This window comes from Phyllobates terribilis, unplaced genomic scaffold (genome assembly GCF_046119375.1).
Source record: "Phyllobates terribilis strain yellow unplaced genomic scaffold, ASM4611937v1 Scaffold_2__4_contigs__length_985480577, whole genome shotgun sequence".
Taxonomy (NCBI): domain Eukaryota; kingdom Metazoa; phylum Chordata; class Amphibia; order Anura; family Dendrobatidae; genus Phyllobates; species Phyllobates terribilis.
This window is the reverse complement of record NW_027362762.1, coordinates 583,007,594-583,032,770: the sequence shown is the minus strand read 5'-3', so window position 1 is coordinate 583,032,770 and position 25,177 is coordinate 583,007,594. Positions and strand designations below refer to the sequence as shown.

At 45.3% G+C, this 25,177-nt stretch overlaps 1 protein-coding gene across 8 annotated transcripts in view; it reads left to right on the top strand.

Moving 5' to 3' along the window:
• The window catches only part of BLTP3A (bridge-like lipid transfer protein family member 3A), a 496,913-nt gene that overhangs the window by 205,913 nt on the left and 265,823 nt on the right, over positions 1–25,177 (top strand). For all 8 annotated transcript variants that reach the window (XM_073666443.1, XM_073666436.1, XM_073666439.1 and 5 more), the window contains one exon: positions 11,487–11,655. In XM_073666443.1, coding sequence (XP_073522544.1) covers positions 11,487–11,655 — 169 coding nt within the window. The remainder of the gene's footprint in view (positions 1–11,486; positions 11,656–25,177) is intronic.

Sequence of the window (25,177 nt, the reverse complement as noted above, 5' to 3'; positions counted from 1 at the left end):
GAGCTGCCTGTCCATTATTGAAAGTAAGATGGATAAAAGGTTCATTTTTAATTTCAAATGTGATCCAGTTGATATGATTATTAGATCAGTAATAAATAAGAATCGGTATTTATTTGAAAGCAAGGACTTACATGAGAAAGCGATATGCAACCCTCTCATCACATATAAATATAACTGTAATTCAAAGTATAAGTTGGTACAAAATAAGATCAAAACAGTCATATTTGATCTTAGGCTATGTGCAAACTGTTTTTGTGACCTTTTTTCCACGCAGAAATGCACCAAAAAACGCCAGGTGATCTGTATGCCAGCTAATGCAATGCCAATCCTGAAGTGCTGTGCACATGATCAGGAATTTTCCAGCCAGGAATGTCATTGCATTTAAATCTGCAACATGTCAATTTTTTGTGCGTTTCTGCAGTGTTTTTCACCCATGGACTTGAATTGAGTCTTTCAAATCCGCTGCAAAGACGCAGGTTTAAATATATTTGCGGATTTTCTGCGGATGTTTGCTGCGTATTTGACTCACTCAATTCAAGTCAATGAGGCCAAAACGCACAAAGAATGGACTGTGGGAGACTACTCCTCCCATCATCTGACGGCCGCTCCCACTGATAATAGCGGGAGCAGGTGCGGCTAAGAGGAGAAGTAGTCTATGGAGCCGGCCTCTATGCGCTGTGTTAAAAAAAAAAAAAGTAAATGTAAATCTATATTAAAATAAAAAACACTTTATTCTCACCTGTCCGCCCTTTACTCCAAGTGTCCAACGGCAATCTGATCACCCGGCAGCCGGCAATACACTGATGAAAGCACTAGCGCTCCCGGCAGTGTGCATCGCTGCGCTGCTGGGACTGAGTTCACCGGAATTCATCAGCTGAAGTTCAGCTGAGAGCTCTAGGACCTCACTTATGGCACTGGTGCTTCAGCTGATGGACTCCGGTGAACTCAGTCCCAGCAGTGTAGCACTATACTCGGACAGGAGTGATTACACTCCTGTCAGTGTATACAGTGCTGTCTTCTACAGCAGTCAGACCAGTGATTGCTGATCTGACTGCTGTAGAAGTGACCTGGATCTCTGTGAGACACTGGGATTACGTTATGATTGTGGACAGGTGAGGGATATGGTTGTTTTTTATTTTTGGTTTCTTAAAGGAGGCAAGGGCTTCCTGTATTGGGCATTAGGTGAGTATACAGTGTTTTTTTCTTTTTAAATAAAAGATTAAAACCATGTGGAATTTATTTTACATAAAAGACTTTAGTCTGGCCGTGTCTTTATTTCAAACACGTTAAAAATCTTACTACGGGGTTAGTAATAGGGGCGTCTTATAGACATCCTCCGTTACTAACCTGGGCTTCATGTCAGCTGCCAATACAAGGCTGACATGAACCTCAACCCTATTACCCCACTCGCCACCGCTACACAGCAGTGGGAAGAGCGGGAGGCTAAGCGCCAGATTTGACACATCTTATGGATGCACCAGTTCTGGGGCTGCTGAAAGCTGATATTATTACAGCAGAGGGGGCTAGTATCCATGGCCCCTTTCATGGCTATTATTATTAGTTCCCAGGTGTCTGTTTAGCCTTTCCTGGTTAGATTTTATGGGGGACCCTGTATCAATTTTTTTCCCCTGTAATCTAGCCAGTAAAGGCTAAGCAAACAGCAGCGGGATGTTATTAATAGCCATGGAACATTTTTGGCTAATGGCCCCTTCTCCGGCTACTAATATCACCTCCCAGTGGTCGGCTTTCCCTCTACTGGTTATGAAAATGACGCGGGAGCCCACTCCATTTTTTTTATGTACCCACGATCCAGATGTAGCAGCACTTTGGGACACAGCATATTTTCCACCACGCCCCCTGAGGAAGTACAGAAACACGTGTCGGGGCCTCCCCTGGCACTGCGGGTCACCTGTATACTTTCACTAAGTATGTCTTACTTAACCCTTTCCATGTGATGCTTGTACTTTTTTTGTGTTGCTGAAAAAACCTCTGATGGTTGTTTATACTGTGACTTGTTATAGGTCACTTGATCTATATTATTTAACTTTTTCTGCATACATTGTCTGTGACTAATGGATTGTATGGGTTGGACTATGTGACCTATTATAGGTCCAATGTGAATTTGATACCAGCTGTGTCTCTATCTACCCCCTGCTGCCTCACATGCCCATGTTATGTCTTTTCACACATGTTATTTATACCTATGTGTTATTTCTTAAAAAATACATAAATAAAGCATTTATCTCTTTTAGTCAACATATGGTGTTTTAATTATGTTATCTTGGGGTTTTGAAAATACCTATGGTCTCTCTGGTTTACATAATGTTTAGTGGTATGCCCCCTATTACATCCAAGGTCCTATCTGTCATTGTTATTTTGTTGTAGTATAATAATTTAAATTAACCAATATACTCTCCCCAGATCTGACGGTAAAAAGAGTTAGTGATGTCTCACTTTTTTCTTTTTTCAAATATCTTTATTAAGCTCCAAAAAGCATTAATTTTTGTACAAAACACATCAAAGTCGCAGCAAAACGCACATTTTTCCTGCCAAGAGATGCAGAAACCTTAAGGAATTTTCTGCATTCAAATCATGAACGTGTGCATATAGCCTGAGAGGATCATAGACATTCGGTGCGTATATAATAACCAGGCAATAGGTTATTTCTTCTATAGTAGCTTTAACCAGTAGGAATTTACCTTGGGGATCTTCCAACACATGTAAAATCTCATGGTTAATACCTTTGTTGAAGAGTATGGCTACTCCTCTTTGTTTTTTTTACATAAGAGGCTTCTGCACCTAGTGTATATTTTTTACTGAATAGAGAAGGATGGTTATTCTTTACCCAATGTGTTTCCCGCAAAAAAATAACATGGAAATTTGCACGTTGTAAATAGTTAGATACTTTTTTCCTTTTAACCGGAGAGTTAAGCCCATTGACATTCCAAGAACACCACTGGAGAGATTGTGTTGTGGATATCTCTGGATTGGCTGTGTGCGCCATTAACCTATCCCCAAACGCGGAAACAGCCATAAACTATCATTACTTAAGGAGAACAATATGAACAACCATAACATATCAGTAATGCAAGGCATATGTGAGTTTAGCCACTGCCTTAAAAAATCAGTGACGTCACAAGAGAATAAGAGAAAATGAAATAGGTGAATATTGTGACTATATATGTTCAAGTATCACCTAGGTCTCGAGGTGAAGATTAGATAGGTTAGGGCCTTTATTGGATCATCAAAGGTCCAATTCTTTCCGGATATGGTGAAACGTAGGGTAGCCTGGTATTGTAAGCCAAACCGAATATTGTTATCCACCAAGATTTTGCATGCTGGATTAAACGCTTTGCGTGTTGCTGTTAGGGCTGCAGAGTAGTCCTGAAAGAGAAGGAGTTCGCTGTTGTAGAGTAGCTTCCATCTCTTCCTGAAGGCTTATAGTATTCGTAGTTTGTCTTGAAAGTCTAGAACCTTGAAGATGACCGGTCTAGGTTTGTCCTTTTCGCCATTCCTCAGTGGCCCTACACGACGGGCTCTTTCTATCATAATCTCCTTTGATGTTGGGTTTAAGTTCAATGCTTTTGGAAGCCACACTGATGTGATGTTGATGAGATCTGACGATGGGACTGACTCACGGAGGCCTACCAGGATCTATTTTCTAGGTCATCAGCTTTATCTAGCGGGAAAGAGGTTTCTTTTTCTTTGGTTACCAGCCTATCTGTAATGTACTTTACTGCGTCTTCCAGATCAGAAACTCTCTGCTCTGCCTCTGCGAGGCGTGACCCCTGTGTATTGACCTGTGATACAATCCCTTCCAGCGATGCCTGAAAGGCCGTCAGCCTATTGTCGATTTCTGGCATTAGTCGGTCCATTATAGCTTGGGCTATGGGTTGTGGGTCAGTCATCTCTGCTTACCTCGTTTGCCAGCTTTGTGGGAGAATTTGCGTTTTGGGTGCGTGTCGAGGTTCTGCCTCCCTTGCTATTTTTGCCCACAAATTTATCCATAGCGTGTATAGTCACTAATGAGTTTCCATATAAAAGGTGGTAACGTCACTCTCGGCTTAATAATCACATAAGTCTCTGTAAGGCAGTTCAGCTAAGGACCTTTAAATGGTAAGTTAAATGGAGGGATGTTTGTTGCTTCAGTAGAATGATTATCTAGAGCAGCACTATAAGGCTCCTGCTAATGATGATTCTGCTGCTTTATGTGGTGCTGCCTGCGCCTGTAGACCCTGGTGTTTCCGGAGAGCTGGGTCTGGTGCTGAATGCCCTTGCCCGGTCCTTATCCTGGCTTTTTGTGCCCCTGTCGAGGGGATGGAGAGGGATTAGTTCCACAGCCAGCGAGCTCTGTTAGAATGCAGCCGATTTTTGGTCTGCCTCCCGAAGGTCTCCTATGAGTCACTATTTAATTCAGAGTAGATATGAAGGGCTTTAAGAGTGTCAATTCTTAATTATGTTACAAGATGGCAGTATAGGTTTAGAATCCAATGTTGGTTTTATATAGATATTTTGGTGGCAGTCTGGAGTACTGTATTCAATAGGGTATCACCAATGGACGACTGGGGGTCCAGGGATCTACGGGAACCAGCCAGCGCCGAAAGTCTCTCCTGCAACACAGCACAACGGCCTTGAAAAGATCTTTAGTTGTATTTTATAATCACTTAAGTGATAATGAGCGAAAATGTTAGTGTTGGCAGAGAAATGTTGATGTTCTTTCGCTTTCAGCCACAAGGTGTCGCCACTGTGTCTATGTTTCTGTATATTGATGTGTGGTAGACACTGTGATGATCTTATAAAAGTAAACTAGAAGTTCAGAAATGGTGGTGTTATTTCAATAATAATTTGTAGAAATGTAATGGGAAATCTCCTTACCACTCAGGAGAAGAAATTTGAGTAGGGTCCACTTCCTTCATCCCTGCCAGTCTATCTGATCAAGATACGGAGCTGGGTAGAGCAGGGGATATTGGGGCCAGCAGGGAAAAAGGTAGTGATGTAGAATGTCAGCCTCACTCAATATGTGAGCTATCAGCTCTGCATACCGACATCCAGGGGCCTCGGCGTTGTGTGGCTGCGTGGAGAGGGGTTGTAAAATGGCCTTGGCGCTTGTAGGTATATCCCTCCGCCCAGCCACCGCAAGTTCCCCGGCCCTCACCAGGTCCTCAGGGATCAAACACTGCCACAGGTACTCCGGTTCCAGCCGCTCGGGGCACCGCTCTCCTCAGCGACACCTCTGGTCCCAGACCGCCCGGTGCGTCCAGGGGTGGAGGGGTGACCGCGGCAAGGCCGCCGCAGTCGCGATCAGGACCTTTCGTCGAGCCGCGGCCGACACCTGCGCCACTCACCCTGGGATCTCCCGGCTCCACAGTCGCTTCACTTCTATGGGCTCCGGGCACCATCCAGGCCCTGTTCCTTGGCCACTCCGTAGATGGTAAGTTGATTGCCTCTATGGTGAGGAGGGGGAGGACAGGGTGCTGGAGCTGGGTGAAGGGGAAAAATAGTCCGCGCGCTGCACTGGCGCCTGTGATGTCGGGCCTCAATCGGCATAGGCGGATTATAATGAGGGCAATCCGGGCGACCGCCCGGGGCCCCGAGCCTGCAGAGGGCCCGCGGCTCCGGGCGGGGTGTCTAATGCTGGATTGCCCTCATTATATGTGCGGGCCGCCGCGGCACATACCGGTAGCAGTGGCGGAGGGGGGGCCCGGGAGGGGGGGCCCCGTACCGCTCCCCCAGCAGCAGCCGCCGCTACTACTTCTTCATCGGCCGGGCCAGCACTGCAGCAGTTAACTTCCCTGTGCTGGCCTGGCCGCGTCACTGCTAGGAGACACGGCCCTGTGCGCGGCCGTGTCTCCTAGCTGTGACGTCACGCAGTGCGCGCCCGGCCTGCACTGCTACTTACCACGGGAGAGGAGCAGGAGCCAGGAGGACTGGAGCCGAGCCGGGGGATGGTGTGTGTGTGTGTGTGTGTGTGTGTGTGTGTGTGTGTGTGTGTGTGTGTGTGTGTGTGTGGGCAGATGTCATTGTGTGATGTCTGTTTGTGTGTATGTCTGTGTGTGTGTGTGTGTGTGTGTGTGAGCAGATGTCTTTGTGTGATGTGTGTGTGTGTGTGTGTGTAGGCAGATGTCATTGTGTGATGTCTGTGTGTGTGTGTGTGGGGTAGATGTCATTGTGTGATGTCTGTTTGTGTGTGTGGGCAGATGTCATTGTGTGATGTGTGTGTGTGTGTGTGTGTGTGTGCAGATGTCATTGTGTGATGTCTGTTTGTGTGTTGTCTGTGTGTGTGTGTAGGCAGATGTCATTGTGTGATGTCTTTGTGGGCAGATGTCATTGTGTGATGTGTGTGTGTGGGCAGATGTCATTGTGTGATGTGTGTGTGTGTGTAGGCAGATGTCATTGTGTGATGTCTGTTTGTGTGTAGGGGGGGCAGATGTCATTGTGTGATGTCGGTGTGTGTGTGAGCAGATGTCATTGTGTGATGTCTGTGTGTGTGTGTGGGCAGATGTCATTGTGTGATGTGTATGTGTGTGTGTGGGCAGATGTCATTGTGTGATGTGTATGTGTGTGTGTAGGCAGATGTTATTGTGTGATGTCTGTGTGTGTGTGTGGGCAGATGTCATTGTGTGATGTCTGTTTGTGTGTGTGTGTGGGCAGATGTCATTGTGTGATGTCTGTTTGTGTGTGTGTGTGGGCAGATGTCATTGTGTGATGTCTGTTTGTATGTGTGTGTGTGTGTGTGGGCAGATGTCATTGTGTGATGTCTGTGTGTGTGTGGGCAGATGTCATTGTGTGATGTGTGTGTGTGTGTGTGTGTGTGTAGGCAGATGTCATTGTGTGATGTCTGTTTGTGTGTGTGTGTGTAGGCAGATGTCATTGTGTGATGTCTGTTTGTGTGTGTGTGTGTGTAGGCAGACGTCATTGTGTGATGTCTGTTTGTGTGTGTATGTGTGTGTGTGTAGGCAGATGTCATTGTGTCATGTCTGTTTATATGTATTTTTGTGTTTCAAATGTGTTTATGTGTGTATGTATATGTCTGTATATGTTTGTGTGTGTGCGTGACTGCGTGCGGCCTCCTACTGAGTATAGTTGGCGCCGTGCTGCCTCCTGCTGTATCTGGGGGGGGCGCCGTGCGGCCCCCCGCTGAGTACAGATGGCTACGTGCGGCCCCCCGCTGTGTATAGATGGCTATGTGTGGCCCCCCGCTGTGTATAGATGGCTACTTGCGGCCCCCCGCTATGTATAGATGGTGCCGTGCGGCCCCCCGCCGTGTATTGATGGCGCCGTGCGGCCCCCTGCTGTGTAGAGATGGCGCCGTGCTGCTCCCCGCTGTGTATAGATGGCTACGTGCGGCCTCCTGCTGAGTATAGATGGCGCTGTGCGGCCTCCTGCTGTCTCTGGGGGGAGTGCCGTGCGGCCTCCCGCTGTGTATAGATGGCTATGTGCGGCCTCCCGCTGAGTATAGATGGCGCTGTGCGGCCTCCTGCTGTCTCTGGGGGGGGCGCCTTGCGGCCTCCTGCTGTGTATAGATGGCTACGTGCGGTCTCCCGCTGAGTATAGATGGCGCTGTGCGGCCTCCTGCTGTCTCTGGGGGGAGCGCCGTGCGGCATCTATACTCGGCAGGAGGCCGCACGTAGCCATCTATACACGTATACTCAGCAGGAGGCCGCACGTAGCCATCTATACACAGCGGGAGGCCGCACGGTGCCATCTATACACAGCAGGAGGCCGCAAGGCGCCCCCCCCAGAGACAGCAGGAGGCCGCACGGCGCCATCTATACACAGCGGGAGGCCGCACGGTGCCATCTATACACAGCGGGAGGCCGCACGGTGCCATCTATACACAGCGGGAGGCCACACGGCGCCATCTATACACAGCGGGAGGCCGCACGGCGCCATATATACACAGCGGGAGTCTCAGTGCTTTGCAACAGCAGTCAATAAATTCTGCTTGACTAATTCTGAGCACCATAAAGTCTGGTTCGCTTCTAACCTGCTGTCTTCATTTTCAGCTTGCTGAATTCTAACTCATTTACTGTTATTCGAGACGATGCCTTTGCTGGTCTCTTTCACCTTGAATACCTGTAAGTGCTCCACTTAATGTCATATTTTTGATTCTGTTCTTCATCTTTTGGCATGTGAAATTGTATGAGCAAGTATTCATACGAATTTATGACCTACTTAAACCTTCGAGGACCTTAAATTTTATTCAATCAAATTTTTTTCCAGTTTAAAACTATGGGACATATATGTGCCTTGGTCCTCAAAGGGTTTTTAAAGGGGCTGCAAACATAAATACGAAAAAAATAATTCAATTAGTGCTTTTTGTGTTCATTTAATTTTTATTTGAAGTCCATTTTTTTTTTATATACCTTGAAATTAAGCCCTACCCCATGGAATGAAGCCCTACCTACATGACATCTGAGAGCTACATGGATCCCGCTTGTGAGGTGCCTGTCCGTCACTTCTATTCAGTTTTAGGGTCCACTCACTAAGCCATATATTCTCTCATGCAAGAGAATAGGGCCAATTATGCTAATGACACTCGGCTCAAACTCAGAGCTTCAACTGAGTGTGATCCGATTCTCTCGCAGCACAGATATGGAGAAGATGGAGAACTTACTTTCTCCATCTTCTCCATAGTCTCTGTGAGTGTTCATCGGACTGCACTTGGATGACATCCGAGTGCAGTCTAATGTTTTACGTGCACCCATAGACTTGTATGGGTGCACATGGTCCGAATATCAAATGAGATTATTTTCTCATGCCAATAATCGCACTGTCCCATAGTATAACATAGGGCCGAGTCCAATCCGATAAAACATCACATAGCATTCGGCCGTGTTATACGACAGTGTGAGCGAGCCCTTAGAGTCAAGGAATATTTACATGCAGATGATGATATTACTCTCCCAGTGTATATTTTTTTAGACGAGTTCATAGTAAATGCTTTGCCTTTTTGACATGTGATCAACTAAAGAACAAGAAAGATTTAGGACCACCCCTATAGAGAAACGGAAAATAGTTTGGAGGACTTGCATGTCCTTTTTTATTTATTATGAGAAAATCATAAAAGATCCCGTTTTTTCACCATGCTGTGACTTTCTTCTGAGGGAGAGGGAGAGAGCTGCCCTATTCAGAGTCTGTAATAAGACCTGCTGACAAAAGTGTTGAAGATACAGTCTAATGTGAATTAACAATGAAAAAAAGTTAATTTCACAAATGGCTTGTATTTTTTTTAATACAAACCTTTTTGTGTTTACAGCTCCTTTAAAGGGAATCTGTCATCAGGTTTTTGCCACCTAATCTGAGAGCAGCATAATGTAGGGTTAGAGGCACTGATTCCAGTAATGTGTCACTTACTGGGCTGCTTAGTGTTGTTTTGATAAAATCATTGATTTGTCAGAAGGTAATTATCACTAGATGACTAGTAAGTTCTGTAGGACCCCACCCCCATCACTGATCATTAGATTTCTGTGTACACTGAGCACGGGCAGAAAGCTGCCAATCAGTGGTGTGGGTGGGGCTATACAGAGCGCAGCATTCAGAGAGCTGCTAGATCTGCAGCAGATAAAACGGTGATTTTCTCAAAATGACAACAAGCAGCTGAAAAAGTGACACATCGCTGGAATCAGGGTATCTGCCCCTATATTGTGCTGCTCTCAGATGAGGCAGCACAATTAATATTGTGGCAAATTAATTTCCCGTGAACTATCACAGGGGTTCATGTGACATGTCACGTGATAAATCAGGTGGGGGCGGGGGGCGCGCCTTCTAAACTGCCCGGGGCCCTTGCTACTCTTAATCCACCCCTGACCGGGAATCTGACCTTTTCTCAATCTGGGGGTTACTGGGTCTTCCCCTTCGCCTCCAAATAGTTGCAGGAGACCCGGGGACTATAAAATGTCCTTTTTACAAAGTTTCAGTGTGTTCAAAAAGCCCCAAATGAGGGCAAGATGCGGGAGCTGATGTGAAGCACGTCTTCTCCCATTTAACTTAGTTTAATAATCAATCAATCTCTTTTTTATGGTTGAATGCTGGTCTCTTACTGGACTTTTTGTTTTAGCAGTGTTATAGGAAAAAGTCTGCATCTTTCAAGAAGTTCATGATTTTAATGCAGGACAATACTCCATCGATATAGTGAGGTACTCCACTTCTTGGTAGCCATTTCCTTGCCCAGTCTTTACGTTTCAGCGTTTTTGGTAAGCGAAACAGCCGTCGTCCACACACACACCCTGTGAGGTCCCTACTACCTGTGTTTTATGGATGTTCAATAAATGTGTACAGTTTTTACGAATTTTGAGTGCAATATGTTCCTTCATTTGGATATGTCAATAAAGGATTATGTGACCCCCACCAAGATTCATTTATAGAAGAAGCGTAGGTGATGACAGTATATTAGAAAAGCGATTGTTCTGAAGTGGGTAGGACATATGAAAGTGGTTCAAAAAGTAGTGGAAGCACCTTATGAGGTGCAAGGTTCAACTGTCTATGCTTTATTTGTCACTAGATTGAGTGAACACGCCTGAATATCTAACTTTCTTAAAGTAGCTGTTAGAATTCGACCAAGGATGAAAAACCTCTTTCCTCCTTCGAATCTCAACTGGTTTCTTTCTGTACTCCAAGACTTTTAAACAATATAATTCTTTGTCTGTTAGGCTTTTAAACTTTAAGACTACCTTCTTTTTGTTATAACTTACACCTGTAACAGCGAGATTCTGGTCCTGCTGGTACAGGAACCTTTTCTTAGCATTTTGAATGATAAACTTGTCTTTAAATTTAATCATGCGTTTTTGCCCAAAATTGTATTTTCCTTTCAAAAATCCCAGGCTATAATTCCTTCCTGCTGTGCTAATCCCAAAGAAAACTTGATGTTCGTAGAGCAGTTCTCCAGTATATTTAAGTGATTATATGCCGGAGAATTTACAAAAATGTATTTATTCAATATTTTGAGACAAATAGAAAGGAAAAACTCAGCCAGGAGTACTGGGTGCCTTTTGGATTCGGCTGAGTTCCTAATACATTTATTCCAGAAAGTCTTTGGGCCCATTCGACTAGATCTTTTTCTATTTTATGTAACAAAAGGGCCCCTACTTCTTTTGATCAGATTTGCAGTGCAGTCCCCAGGAAAAGTGTTGTTTTAACTTCCAAAAGATGAGTTATTTTGTAGGTATGAAAATAAAATCCGAAATGCTATAACTTAGCCTTGATAACTTTTCTTATTGGAAAAAGATGCTTCAGACTAACTGGTAATCTGGTTTCCTTGAATTGTCCGTGACCGCACAGATACATTTTTTGTATGTTTGATATTTAGGGACTTATTCATGTTTACTTTATGACATTTTCTTATATTCCACTGTTGCCAGGAGGAGTGGGGTGGTGTGGTTGTTGAATCTATTTTTTACTGTCCAGTCGGGGGAAGGCAATCTCAAGTGTGCCATCATGAAGACTTCCAGGATTACCGATTTGTCTAATACCTCTTTCTTCTTTAGGCCACATCTCCCACTACTCCTCCACAGTGGTCAGTTTCCTCTCCCAATTCCAGCTCTACTAGTTTAGGACAGTACTTTGAGAAATTTGATGTGAAAGAAACTTCTTACCATCTACTCATCTCAAGGCTAGAAATACATGTGTGTGATGAAAGCCAAACAAGGACTACAGGTACATGTACATAAGTGATTTGTAGTAATGAAAAATATACTGAAGTGGTGGCGCTTTAGAAATTGCTAATGTACTAAATACAATGATCCAAAAATGAGAACATTTAAAACCGTGTGTGCTTAGAGCATCAAGTTTTTGTTATTTTTGATTGACATCGGCTTACAGCCTGCATCAGCCAGGTTATAGATCAGGCCCTGTTCATGAGTTCCCTCCTTAGACCCCACACACAACGTGAGAATGTGCGTCACAAATCGTCATAGATAAAAACAACAATGCTTTTATAAGCAATCTATTAAGTTTACTCAGTATCATTGTGACGATATTTAATACATATTTTTTATAGAAATAAAAATGTTTGCATTGCTGCATTCCAAGAGCCATAACCTAGCAAGGTTTGTTCTTTATAGAAGTGACTTATCCAGGTTTTTTTTTTTATTATAGCAGAGTTGAAGTTTTTATTAGTATCATTTTGTGTAACATTAACTTTTCTAAAACTTAAATGAGTTCACTTGCAGGGATTGTACAATAACCACTTTATCTTTATTTTAGCAAATGTGTTGGGATCATAATTGGTAATATACCAGTATTAACCCCTTAAGGACTGGATGGTTTTTCATATGTACTCTTTTTTTTTTTTAAATTAAGAAACTTTTTATTTAAACCAAAGTCAAAAGTTAAAGCAGAACAGTTGGCAATAGACAGAACATTATATAGCTCAGGTACATGGGGAGCAAGCATATAAACCAATGTTCATACATTTTAGAAACCAAATTCTACCCCTGCCCCCCTGCACCTGAGCAAACCTCCTTCCCCCTCACATCTACGTTTTAATATATTCTTCTAATTTTTCAAAGAGGCATAACTTTTTTTATTTTTCCATAGTATATAGGCTTGTTTTTTGAGTAGCAAGTTGTAGTTTTGAATGACAAATTAATTTCCCCCTACAATGTACTGAAAAACGAAAAAAAAAGAGAAATTCCAAATTAAATTAAATAATGAAAAAAATGCAATTCTGCCATTGGTTTATGGGATTTGTTTTTAAAGCATTCATTCTGTGGTAAAAATTACTCAAACATAATTCTGCAAATAAGTAATATTATGGCAATATCAAACTTACATAGGTATGCACATAGTGGTGAAAAAAAATAAAAGTTTATTTGTACAATTTTTTTTACCTTTTTCTGAGACCTGTAACATTCATATTTTTACATCAAATGAGTTGTGTGAGGGCTTGTTTTTTTGCATGTCAAACTGATGGTTTTATTGATACCTATTTGGGGGTACTTTGATTTTTTTCCTCATTGTGGCTACTTGAACGGACATGGGGATACCAAATATGTTTATTTTTTTAATTTCTTTGGGGTTTTTTTGCAACGGTGGAAATCTGGGGATCACTGGAATTTTTTAACCTGTAATTGTCCGATTTGCTTATACTATATTATTGCAGTTTATAGAGTGAATTGAGGTCTCACATGAAAAAGTTTTTGACTTATCTGAGTTTAAATTGAATAAGCATGAAATCTCTGTTACCTAAAGTTTTGTTGTATTGCCTCACAACTCCATCTGATCCTTTTTCAGCTTTAAATTGATTCTTGTAAGGGAATCTGTCAGGAGGTTTTTGCCATATAATCTGAAGACTTCAGGAGATAAGGGATGAAACACAGATTTCAGCGATTTGTCACTTTTTTCGCTGTGTTCTGTTTATCTACTATGTAGATTTTATCACCAGGTCATTATCACTGCCTGGACTAGGTCACACACACCTACTAGACTGACCACACCCCCTCCTGGGATAAGCAGCTCACTGTCAATAGACAATGAAGACAGAAAGCTGATCAGCCCCGGTGAGCTTACCACCCTGGGAACATTCTTTCGAATGTTCCCAGGGTCAGGTGAGCATCAGCTCATTGGTCACGTCACCAATCAGCTGATGGTCATGTGACCGATCAGCTGATCTGTGACATCACCGCAGGTCCTGGCTGCTCGGTACACTCTCGCAGTGTACCGCCGGAAGGTTAGTATAAGGTTTTTTTTATTTTTACTTTTTTTTTTTTACTGTGGGCACGCGGGCTGGGCAGAGCAGACTACTGCTCCTCCCATCCACGCCGCTCTTGCTGTTATCAGCGGGGACGGCGGTCAGATGAGAGGAGATGTAGTCCTCCTCTCCCGACCCAGGTATCACCCGCACCGCGTTTCCGCCGCGAATTCATGGCCATTGGCTGTAATTGAAACGCAGAAAATCCGCAGGTATAGATATTATACCTGGGGGTTGCTGCGGTTCAATGCAAGTCAATGGGCGCGAATTTGCGGCGGGATCGCGCAAGAAATGGCCATGCTGCGCTTTTTACTGTAATGGTAATCCGAAACGGAAATTTCCACATCATGTGCACATCCGGATTACCATTTCTACAGCTGGCAGACCTATTACAAGCATTCTCGCAGCGATTCCGCAGCGGGAAAACCGCCGCAAAAACGCATCGTGTGAGCTTAACCTAAGACAAGATGTTCAGCAGTCTAACCAGAAACAAGTGTTTCCCTAGATAAATTGTAAGGTGTAGCAAAAAATAACCAATTTAGAGAAATTAAGGACTTTCATTTGACATTCAGCTAGCTAAGGTTGCTAAGAATGCAACCATTTAAAGACTTGTGGGAGCTTAAGGAAACCTGGGAAACCTCTGCTGAAGACAATTGTTGCTTCCTCTTTTGTTGCAAGATTAGTACACTACCGTTCAAAAGTTTGGGGTCACCCAGAAAATGTTGTTTTCCATGAAAACTCATACTTTTATTTATCAAATGAGTTGCAAAATGATTAGAAAATATAGTCCAGACATTGACAAGGTTAGAAATAATGATTTTTATTAGAAAGAATAATTTTCTCCTTCTTAACTTTGCTTTCATCGAAGAATGCTCCCTTTGAAGCATTTACAGCATTGCAAACCTTTGGCATTCTAGCTGTTAATTTGCTGAGGTAATCTTGAGAAATTTCACCCCATGCTCCCTGAAGCCCCTCCCAAAAGTTGGATTGGCTTGATGGGCACTTTTTGCGTACCATGCGGTCAAGCTGCTCCCACAACAGCTCAATGGGGTTGAGATCTGGTGACTGCACTGGCCACTCCATTACAGATAGAATACCAGCTGCCTGCTTCTTCCCTAAATAGTTCATGCATACTTTGGAGGTGTGCTTCTGGTCATTGTCCTGTTGTAGGATGAAATTGGCTCCAATCAAGCGCTGTCCACAAGGTATGGCATGGCGTTGCAAAATGCAGTGATAGCCGTCCTTATTCAAAATCCCATTTACCTTGTACAAATCTCCCACTTTACCAGCACCAAAGCAACCACAGACCACCACATTACCTCCACCATGCTTGACAGACGGCGTCAGGCACTCTTCCAGCATTTTTTCAGTTGTTCTGCGTCTCACAAATGTTCTAATGTGTGATCCAAATGCCTCAAACTTTGATTCCTCTGTCCATAAAACTTTTTTCCAATCTTCCTCTGTCCAATGTCTGTGTTCTTTTGCCCATATTAATCTTTTCCTTTTATTAGCCAGACTCAGATATGGCTTTTTCTTTGCCACTTTGCCCTGAAGGCCAGCATCCCGGAGGCGCCTCTTCACTGTAGACGTTGACACTGGCATTTTGCGTGTACTTTGTAATGAAGCTGCCAGTTGAGGAGCTGTGAGGCGTCGATTTCTCAAACTAGAGAATCTAATGTACTTGTCTTGTTGCTCAGTTGTGCAGCAGGGCCGCCCACTTCTCTTTCTACTCTGGTTAGAGCCTGTTTGTGCTCTCCTCTGAAGGGAGTAGTACACACCGTTGTAGGAAATCTTCAGTTTCTTGGCAATTTCTCGCATGGAATAGCCTTTATTTGTAAGAACAAGAATAGACTGTCGAGTTTCACATGAAAGTTCTCTTTTTCTGGCCATTTTGAGAGTTTCATAGAACTAACAAATGTAATGCTCCAGATTCTCAACTAGCTCAAAGGAAGGTCAATTTTATAGCTTCTCAAATCAGCCAAACCGTTTTCAGCTGGGCTAACATACTTGTGCAAGGGTTTTCTAAACATCCATTAACCTTCTTACACAGTTAGCAAACACAATGTACCATTAAAACACTGGAGTGGTGGTTGTTGAAAATGGGCCTCTATACACCTGTGTAGATATTGCAATAAAAACAAGACGTTTGCAGCTAGAATAGTCATTTATCACATTAACAATGTATAGAGTGTATTTCTGATTCATTTCAGGTTAGCTTTATTGAAAAAAAATGTGCTTTTATTTCAAAAATAATGAAATTTCTAAATGACACCAAACTTTTGAACGGTAGTGTATATTCCATATTAAACCAAGTAGAAGAACATCTTGGAATGGGCACATCTAAAGCAGATTTATTAGCATTTCTATATCTTCTAGCAAAAGACACAAGATTCGTAGCAAATGCTTCAGCAGAATCTGCCGGGTAGCAGCTGTTCAGTGCTATGCAATACAACCTTATGAATAAAAATGTGGATTTTCTATGTAGTTTCCACGTCTAAACTTTATGCCATTCTCTTTCTGAGAGAATTCATTTTTGGTCCAGCCTTGAACAATTTACTTGAAAAGGCTACAGGCAAGAAAAAAAATCTGTGCCTGAGCTCAAAATTTTCAAGAGGAAAACTTCTTTAGTCCACCCACAGAACCAAACCCCTCAGTACAGAGGGAAGGGAAAAACAGGATGTTGGAGTTATCTGAAAGGGGGAAAGGATAGAATCATTTTGCTCAATCAGAACTGACCTAAGAAGCAATGACGTCAAAAAGAGTAGAAGGAAGAATTTCAGAATTTGTTATCCAATGGCAGAACATTTTAGTCGAAACAGTGGATGTTGGAATCCTACAGGGAGCGTTGAAATTCAAATTCTCTTCCTATTCCATCCAAAGGGTAAAAGTAAAAATCACTCCTATCTCAAAGACTACAGGGTGCTCTCATATCTAGTGTTCAAATGTCCATGGGTGTGGTTTATGCAGTTGCAGAAACAGAACAAGGCAAGGACACCATTTTCAACTATTCCTAGTGGAAGAAACAGACCAGTAATACAGAATAATTCTAAATCGAAAACCCTTAAACCAATACATCACCTACAAGTAATTCAAGATGGAATGAAATTAAAGCGCACCTGTCAGCAGGATTGTGCTCAGTAAACCCCCCCCAAATCTCACTTGCCCCACATAAGCTGCACTGGAGCACGGGCATATCATTATCTCCAAACTGAAATTAAAGATTACACAAGAACCACAGGTTGGATTTTATCAACCAAGGTATCATTTTAATCAGTGTAATGGCACCTACCTGACCGTGTATGTAGTTTATTGAGCACAATCCTTCTGACAGGTGCGTTTTAAGTTCTAAAATTTGCTATTTCACAACTCCATCAGGTTCTTCTTTTCCCCCGTATTTTTTTTTTTTTTACAAACAATTATGGCCGAATTTATGGCATTTATCAGGGGACAGAATATCTGCATTTTCCCTTACCTGGACAATCTCTTGGTCTTGGTTCCATCTGTACCACTTCTCAGTGAACACCTAGAGAAGAGATGCCAGATCCTGACACCTTTAAGTAAGTTAATCGATTTTCAAAATTCAAGCCTGATTCCTTCCACTCTGAAGACTTTCCTAAGAATTCTTTCAGAATCTCAAAAACATCTATCCTTTCTACTAAGAGCAACAGATCCAGATAATTTCAAAAATATTTGCTCACCGAAAACAGAATCCTTAAAACCCATTATCTACCAATGTCCTTATTTTGGGACGCCTAATTTTTTGCTTCTAGCAACTAAGATTTTCTAATTAGGTCCAAAAAAAACAAAAAATGAAAATTTCTAATTTGGCAAGTAATGGGTTGAAGAGTGGTTCTCAAGTTTAAAAGTTAAAAGGGGTGCATTAGGTGAATGTCCCCAATATCTCTATCATTTTGCAGTATGCTCCAGTATTTATAAACAATTTTTTTCAAGATAATATGAGCATTATAATGCATGATAGGTATACCGTATATCATTTCAGTGGGATTGTTTCAGAATTTGTTTTATTAGTTGCATGTCTTGTAACATCTTTATGTGGTAAATTTCAACAACATATGATTTTGTTTCTTGAAGTTTATCCCTTTTTGGATAAATTTGGCAGTTAAATAGAAGGTGCCGCAATTTTTATTTTTTTATAATTATTGATTATATAGTCATTTATTTTTAGTACAAAATTAAATGCACTGCTTTAACTGCTTTTTTATTTAGTAATTTATTTTTCAGCCGCTGTGGGCTGAGCACGACACTTACACACTGCAAATAAGGCAACCCCTGTACATATGAGACAGTGATTGCTCTATGACTGCACCTCCTACACTGTGATTTGGTCACACCCCCCTGAACTGTCCAGGTCACAGCTGTAGGAGGAGATTGACACCATTTTTCAGCAGCAGAAGGGAAGGAAGGGAGACACAGATTCTCTACTTCGTGGGTAGGCGGAGCCCCATAGGATAGTCACCTCAGATTGGAAAAAGACGACCGGCCCCTCCAGTATATAGGCTCCTCCTACTCCCATGTTCATCAGTCTTTTTATCTGAGGTCTCAGAGGATAGTCGCTGCTTCGGCAGCTCCTCAGAAGAGTTGTTATTTTATATCCAGCGAGTCCTGGACCCCCCGTGGTCTAGAGGTCTCTGGGGGTCTCGGCTCTGCTGAGACCCCTGACCCTCCCCTGGCAGCTCTGTGTACCCCTTGAGGAGGTTCCCACTTATGCCTGCCGGCCCCGGGGGATACAGGGCGCTCCCTGGCGGAGGCGCACACCACACATCTGAGAGGGTCCCTGCGTGCTCCGCCATAGGGGGGGAGCAAAGGGCCATGGCGCCACACATCCCTGAGGATCCCTGTGGCGTTCAGCCGGGTAAGTGCTCTTTGGTCTAAAGAGTATCTTTGACGGCTACGGCAAGTGTACTGCCTGTGTGTTTCTTGTCTATTTCAGACGCTGCCTTGACTGGGGAGCAGAGACGGAGGCCAGTAATTTTTATTTTTATTTTTTATTTGCGCATGCTTTTTCGTTTTTGCTTCCTGCCTTCATAGAGGTAGGAAGTTTTCTGCCCTCATTTTTGTTGTTTGAATAAGGCGGGGGGCGTGGCCTAGCGGGGGCGTGGCTTAGCGTCTCCTGGCTTCCTGCCGTCATTACTTAGGCAGCAAGCGCTTGGTTGAGCGTGCGCTGGCGGTCCCTGCTTCTCCCTCCGGCGTCCAGCAGCGCCTTCTGCTCTCTGCTCCCCGTCCGTCCACACACTTAGGAGGAGCGGTCGCCGCAGTACCGGTGAGTCCCCTCTGCCTCTGGCTGGGGTTCTTTGTCAGTGCTGTCTCTCCAGGCTACCTATTAGGAGTCCTCGTGAGCACTGCCGCTTTCTCTCCTAAAGCTATTTACTTCACTGACCTTTTAGGCTGTGTAGTATTATAGTTGCTGTGATGTTAACCCCTTCTGAAAAAGTGGAACTTTAGGGGAAACACATGGTGTTTAAGGGAGTTTCCCCCTATTGATTTTTTGCTTGGCATTTCTGGGGTAGCTCTTTTCTAAGGGTGAGCTTTAACCCTTCAGAGCCTGTCGCATATATATATAAAAAAAAAAAAAAAAAAAAGTGAGTTTTGAAAACAGGCTGTGCAGCTTTCACACTTTTTTGCCATCCTTGTTGTACATCCTGGCATCTGGTGTGGGTGGCATGTCGGATCAGGGGCCTGGGAGTGCAGATCGGTCTCCTGATCCGTTTCAGGTTCAGTCGCACGCCTCTGATACACTCAGGCCTTCTACTACATCAAGTTCAACGCTCAGTGATGTTAAGGTGGAGGCACTCACTCGCTCCATTGATAGTCTCTCTAGTCTCCTGGGACAGTGGGTGTCAGCTAGATCACACCCAATGCCACGAGGTAAAAAGCGCCGCAAGACTATGGTGGCGTTGTCTCCCTCGCAGAGCGCAGCAGAGGCTTCGGATTCACCAACAGATTAGGTTGATGAAATTTCTGAGTCCGAAGAGGAGGATCAACAGGATCGCTCTGTTTCTCTTTCTGGTCGCGTAGATGGGCTTATTAAGGACATGCGGGAAGTATTAGAGCTGTCTGAAGAGCCGACAAGACCGTCTAGGTCGGGCCGTCTGTATCAGAAGACGCGCCGTGTTCGTTCTAGATTACCTGCGCATGAGGAACTTAACGAAGTGGTGGAGAAGGAGCGTCAGTGTCCGGATAAACGCTTCCGAGGAACGCGTTTTTTTGATGCCCTATATCCCTGTGCCAAGGAGATGGTTACTAATTGGGTTCCCTCTCCTGAGGTGGATATATCTCTGTCTCAGCTGACCAAGTCTTCCCTGCTTCCTGTTAAAGGGAGAGCCAATCTTCAGGATCCTTTGGACAGAAGATCGGCGTCAGCGGCGAAATCCATCTATGAAGCCGCGGGTCATGGTTTCCGAGCGGCCTTGGGGGCCATGTGGGCCGGTGAGGCTTCTCTGCGGTGGTTGGATCAGCTGCGTGCGGCGTGGCAGGATGGGACTTCGCGCTCAGAAGTGTAAAAGCTTTTTCAGCGAATGGAAGAAGCTATGTGTTATGGCAGAGATGCAGTACTGGACACTGCTTCAATTCTGTCCAGGGCTCCGGCTTCGGCAGTCATGATTAGAAGAGCTCTGTGGCTTAAACAGTGGACCGGGGATGCAGTATCCAAACAGGGATTGCTTAGTCTGGCATATAAGGGCGGTCAGCTCTTTGGTTCAGATCTTTCGGAACTAATTGCCAAAGCTAAAGCTAAGGATGTTACTCTGCCTGGGAAAAAGGCAGTGGCATCCACAGCCAGCAGGACAGGGCCCGGCAGAGGTCTTCGGTCCTTTTGGGCCAGGGGACGATTCAGTCAGCCTTCTTGGAGATTAGTTCGTCCCTCATCCTCCGGCAGATCCGCCCAGAAATCTTGTACTCCTTGGAAGCAACGGTCCCGTCAGGACAGACGGGAGGTTCATAAAAAGTCCGCTAAGGCTGACTGACGCCAGAGATCCCCCCGAGGGCTCTCGGGTGGGAGGTCGTCTGCTACAATTCGGGTCGATCTGGGCATCCCACATAGCAGACGCCTGGGTGACACGGGTTATGTCGGCAGGCTATTTCATAGAGTTTCATTCGCTGCCTCCAGACAGGTTTCGTCTGACGGGCATTCCGTCCGTGCCAAGACTGGCTGCCGCACTGTTTCAGGAGGTCGACTCTCTCCTACAGCAGGGTGTGGTGGTTCAGGTTCCTCCGGAAGACCAGGGTAAGGGTTTTTATTCCAACCTTTTTGTGGTCCCCAAAAAGGAGGACAAGTTTCGTCCGGTGCTGGATCTCAGGGATTTGAATATTTACGTCCGGACACGGAAGTTCCGCATGGAGTCTCTCCGATCGATGATAGCGACCCTGTCGCAGTACGATTTCTTGGTGTCCATAGACATCCGCGACGCCTATTTGCATATCCCTATCGGCAGGGCTCACCAGCGTTTCTTGCGTTTCGCTATAGGTCAAACCCATTACCAGTTTGTGGCCCTGCCTTTCGGGTTGGCCTCAGCTCCCAGGGTTTTTACAAAAATTCTGGCTCCTCTCATGGCGCTTCTTCGAAGACAGGGGGTTACGATCCTCCCCTACCTGGACGACCTGTTCATAGTGTCACCCACAGCGGAGGAGGCAATAGCGGCTCGCGATCTCTCCCTTCAGTACCTGATGGACTTCGGGTGGCTGATCAATTGGAAGAAATCGTCATTGGAGCCAGCACAGTCCATTCTTTTCCTGGGGATGCAGTTCGATACTGTTCGGGCAGTTGTGTCCCTGCCTCCTGTCAAACAGACGAACCTTCGTCTTCTGGTCCAGGCTATGAGGTTGGCGCTGTCAATGTCCCTTCGGGAATGCATGCGCCTTCTGGGTCAAATGGTGGCAACTATGGAAGCAGTACCATTTGCACAATTTCGTTCCCGGGATCTCCAGAGCCTTATTCTGACCCATTGGGATCGATCGCTAACTTCTCTGGATCGCTCGGTCATTATCTCCCGCAGGGTGCGAGAATCTCTTGGATGGTGGTTACGTCCGGAGACTCTATCCGTGGGGAAATCCTTCCTTCCTCCGAGATGGTCGGTGGTGACAATCGATGCCAGCCGGACAGGCTGGGGGGGAGTTTCGAACAACCTCTGGATTCAGGAAGTCTGGTCGCCAAAGGAGTCGTCTCTCCCGATCAACATTTTGGAGTTGAGAGCAATATTTCTCTGCCTCCAACATTGGACGGTCTTATTGAGCGGTCTACCGGTCCGGATCCAGTCGGACAACGCTACGGCTGTCGCGTACATCAACCACCAAGGCGGGACGAGGAGTTCCAGTCTCATGTCGGAGGTCTCTCGGATCCTGGTCTGGGCCGAGTCCAAAGTTCCAGCAATCTCTGCAATTCACATTCCAGGGGTGTTGAATATCTCGGCAGACTTCCTCAGTCGCGAGCAAGTGGACCCTGGGGAATGGAGTCTCCATCCAGAAGTGTTTTCTCTGCGGTGTTCCTGTTGGGGGACTCCTCAGGTGGACTTGATGGCATCCAGGCTGAACGCCAGGGTTCCGACGTTCATGTCCAGGTACAGGGACCCGGAGGCGGTGGCGGTGGATGCTCTAGTGGCCCCGTGGGGTCAGTTCAAGCTGATCTATGCGTTTCCGCCGATATCCTTACTACCTCTGGTGATCCGACGGATCAAACTCGAAAGGGTATCAATAATTCTGATAGCACCAGACTGGCCGCGGAGGACATGGTATTCGATGCTGGTGTCTCTTCAGGTGGCACCTCCGTTTCCGCTGCCCCTTCGCCCGGACTTGCTCACTCAGGGGCCCATTCGTCATCCGGACCTGAGGTCTCTTCTTTTGACGGCGTGGCTCTTGAGACCGAGATCTTGACCCGTCGCGTTTTTCGCCCGAGGTCATTGCTACCTTGCGGGCGGCCCGGAGTCCAGCTACGTCCAGGATTTATCACAGAACTTGGTAGTCTTTCTATTCATGGTGTTCTGGATCCTCAAGAAACCCGAGGGTTTTTTCCATCCCCAACTTCTTGGCCTTTCTGCAATCTAGTCTGGCCAGGGGTTTGGCAGTTAGTACGGTGCGGGGACAGGTATCTGCTCTTTCCGCACTTTTTAGGAAGGCTATTGCCTCTCGCAGGGATGTGCGCTCTTTTTTCGCGGAGTCGCACGTCAGTTTCCGCCACGGAGGGCAGTTGTGGCTCCATGGCGGTTTAATCTAGTCCTGGAAGCCCTTCAGCATAGGCCTTTTGAGCCTATGGATTCTGCTAAACTTTAACTACTTTTCTTGGAAGGTGGCCTTCTTGGTGGCAGTCACCTCTTTGAGAAGGGTATCGGAATTGGCAGCACTTTCTTGCTCCCCTCCTTTTCTGGAATTTTTTCCGGATCGCGTGGTGCTTCGTACTCGTGAAGATTTTTTGCCTAAGGTAGTGTCACAATTCCACATTAATCAGGACATTGTGTTGCCTTCTCTTTGTCCAGGACCTAAGAATCCAAGGGAGCGGGCCTTGCACTCGTTGGACTTGGTGCGGGTATTGAAGTTCTATCTTACGATCACCCAAGGTTTTCGGAAGTCGGACTCTCTTTTTATAATTCCGGCAGGTCGTCGGCGTGGTAAACGTGCTTCCAAACACACGATAGCTCGGTGGATCCGTTCAGCTATCCTGGAAGGGTACCGGCTCAAGGGCGAGCCTTGTCCGGTTAAAGTTAAAGCTCATTCCACGAGAGCCATTGGCTCATCGTGGGCGTTTCGTCAGGGGGCCTCGGCAGCGCAGCTCTGCCGGGCGGCCACCTGGCGCTCCGTTCACACCTTTACTAAGTTTTATAAGGTGGACGTAAGTGCTTCAGCCGATGCGGCCCTGGGACGCAGGGTCCTGCAGGCGGCGGTAATTTAAGTTATCCCTTTACTTAGTTTTCCGTTATTTAGCGCGGTTTGCGCTCTTGCCTAAGTTTTGGGGTATGGAAGCTTCTGCCTCTATTTCCCACCCTTAAGTAGGTACTGCTTTAGGACGTCCCACGAAGTAGAGAATCTGTGTCTCCCTTCCTTCCCTTCTGCTGCTGAAAGCCGGATTTTGGTAAGAACTTACCTGTAAAATCCTTTTCAGCGAAGGAAGGAAGGGAGACACAGCACCCTCCCAGGGCAGAAGTGTTTTTTTGTATTTCTAGATGCAGTGCGTCTCCTTCCTGATGTCGATCTTCTGGACTGGGTTTAGCGCTCTACGGCTCTCCTTCCAGTTTCGCCAGCTCTACACAGTTGTCAGGTCCAATGGGGTATGTGTTATGTTCTGCTACCAGAGCTAAGGAAAGAGAGGAGATCTGTCCCTACGATAGAACTCAGCTGAATCCCTACGATGTAACAGGGGGACCTGATCCTGCGATCAGACCTGCTAAAGTCCTAAGCTAGTCTGTACGGAGACCTATAGATGTGGGGGAGGAATCCCTACAAGTACTAAGGACTGGGAGGAAAATGGACACCACCTAACAGAAATAGAAGCAGACAAACGAACAAACAAAATAGAACATAGAGGTCCGTAGACCAAGCAAACTAACAGAGTTAGATACAGAGCACAGGCTAGCTAGAAAGTAGTTATACAATGAAGTCCAGCAAAGCCAGAAGGGCGGAGCAGGATTAAATAGGCCAACAAGGTCATGTGACCAGCAAAGGAAAAAAAACCTAAGAGCAAGGTTCTAACAGTACCCCCCCTTCTAAGAGGATCCTCCGGATCCCCTAGGACCAGGCTTATCAGGAAATCTCTCTGATAAGTCTGGACGCGGAAACATCATCCGACCTCACCCAAGAGTTATCCTCGGGACCGAAACCTTTCCAGGCCACAAGATACTGCAAACTACCTCTATACCGTCTAGAGTTAAGGATGCGAGAAATTTCATATTCCCCGTCCTCCACCACCAGAGGAACAGAGGCAGAGGCGTCACAATCCGATACAACAGCTTTTTTCAACAGAGAGACATGAAATACCGGATTAATTCTCCAGGAGGTAGGAACCTCCAACCTAACAGCAGATTGGTTGACAACCTGAAGCACCTTAAAGGGCCCTACAAACTTGGGACCCAATTTCTTTGAAGGAATCCTCAACCGCAGATTCCTAGAGGACAACCAAACCATGTCACCAACAGCGAACAAAACCTCTTGTCGTTTCCTATCAAAGTAGTCTTTAGATTTTCTGTTGGCCTCCTGAAGATTACCACGCACATCCGTCCAAACTCTCTCCAAATCACCGGAAAAATTCTCCTCCTCAGGCACGGCAGATCCCAACTTGGAGAACGACCCAAACGACGGATGTCTCCCAGAACAACAAAAAAAAGGCGAACAACCAGCAGAAGAAGATGTATGATTGTTCAGAGCAAATTCAGCAAGTGGCAGAAACTCAGATCACCCCTCTTGATTGTCTGCCACAAAACAACGCAAGAACTGCTCAACATCCTGGTTTTTCCTTTCTGTCTGGCCATTAGATTCAGGATGATA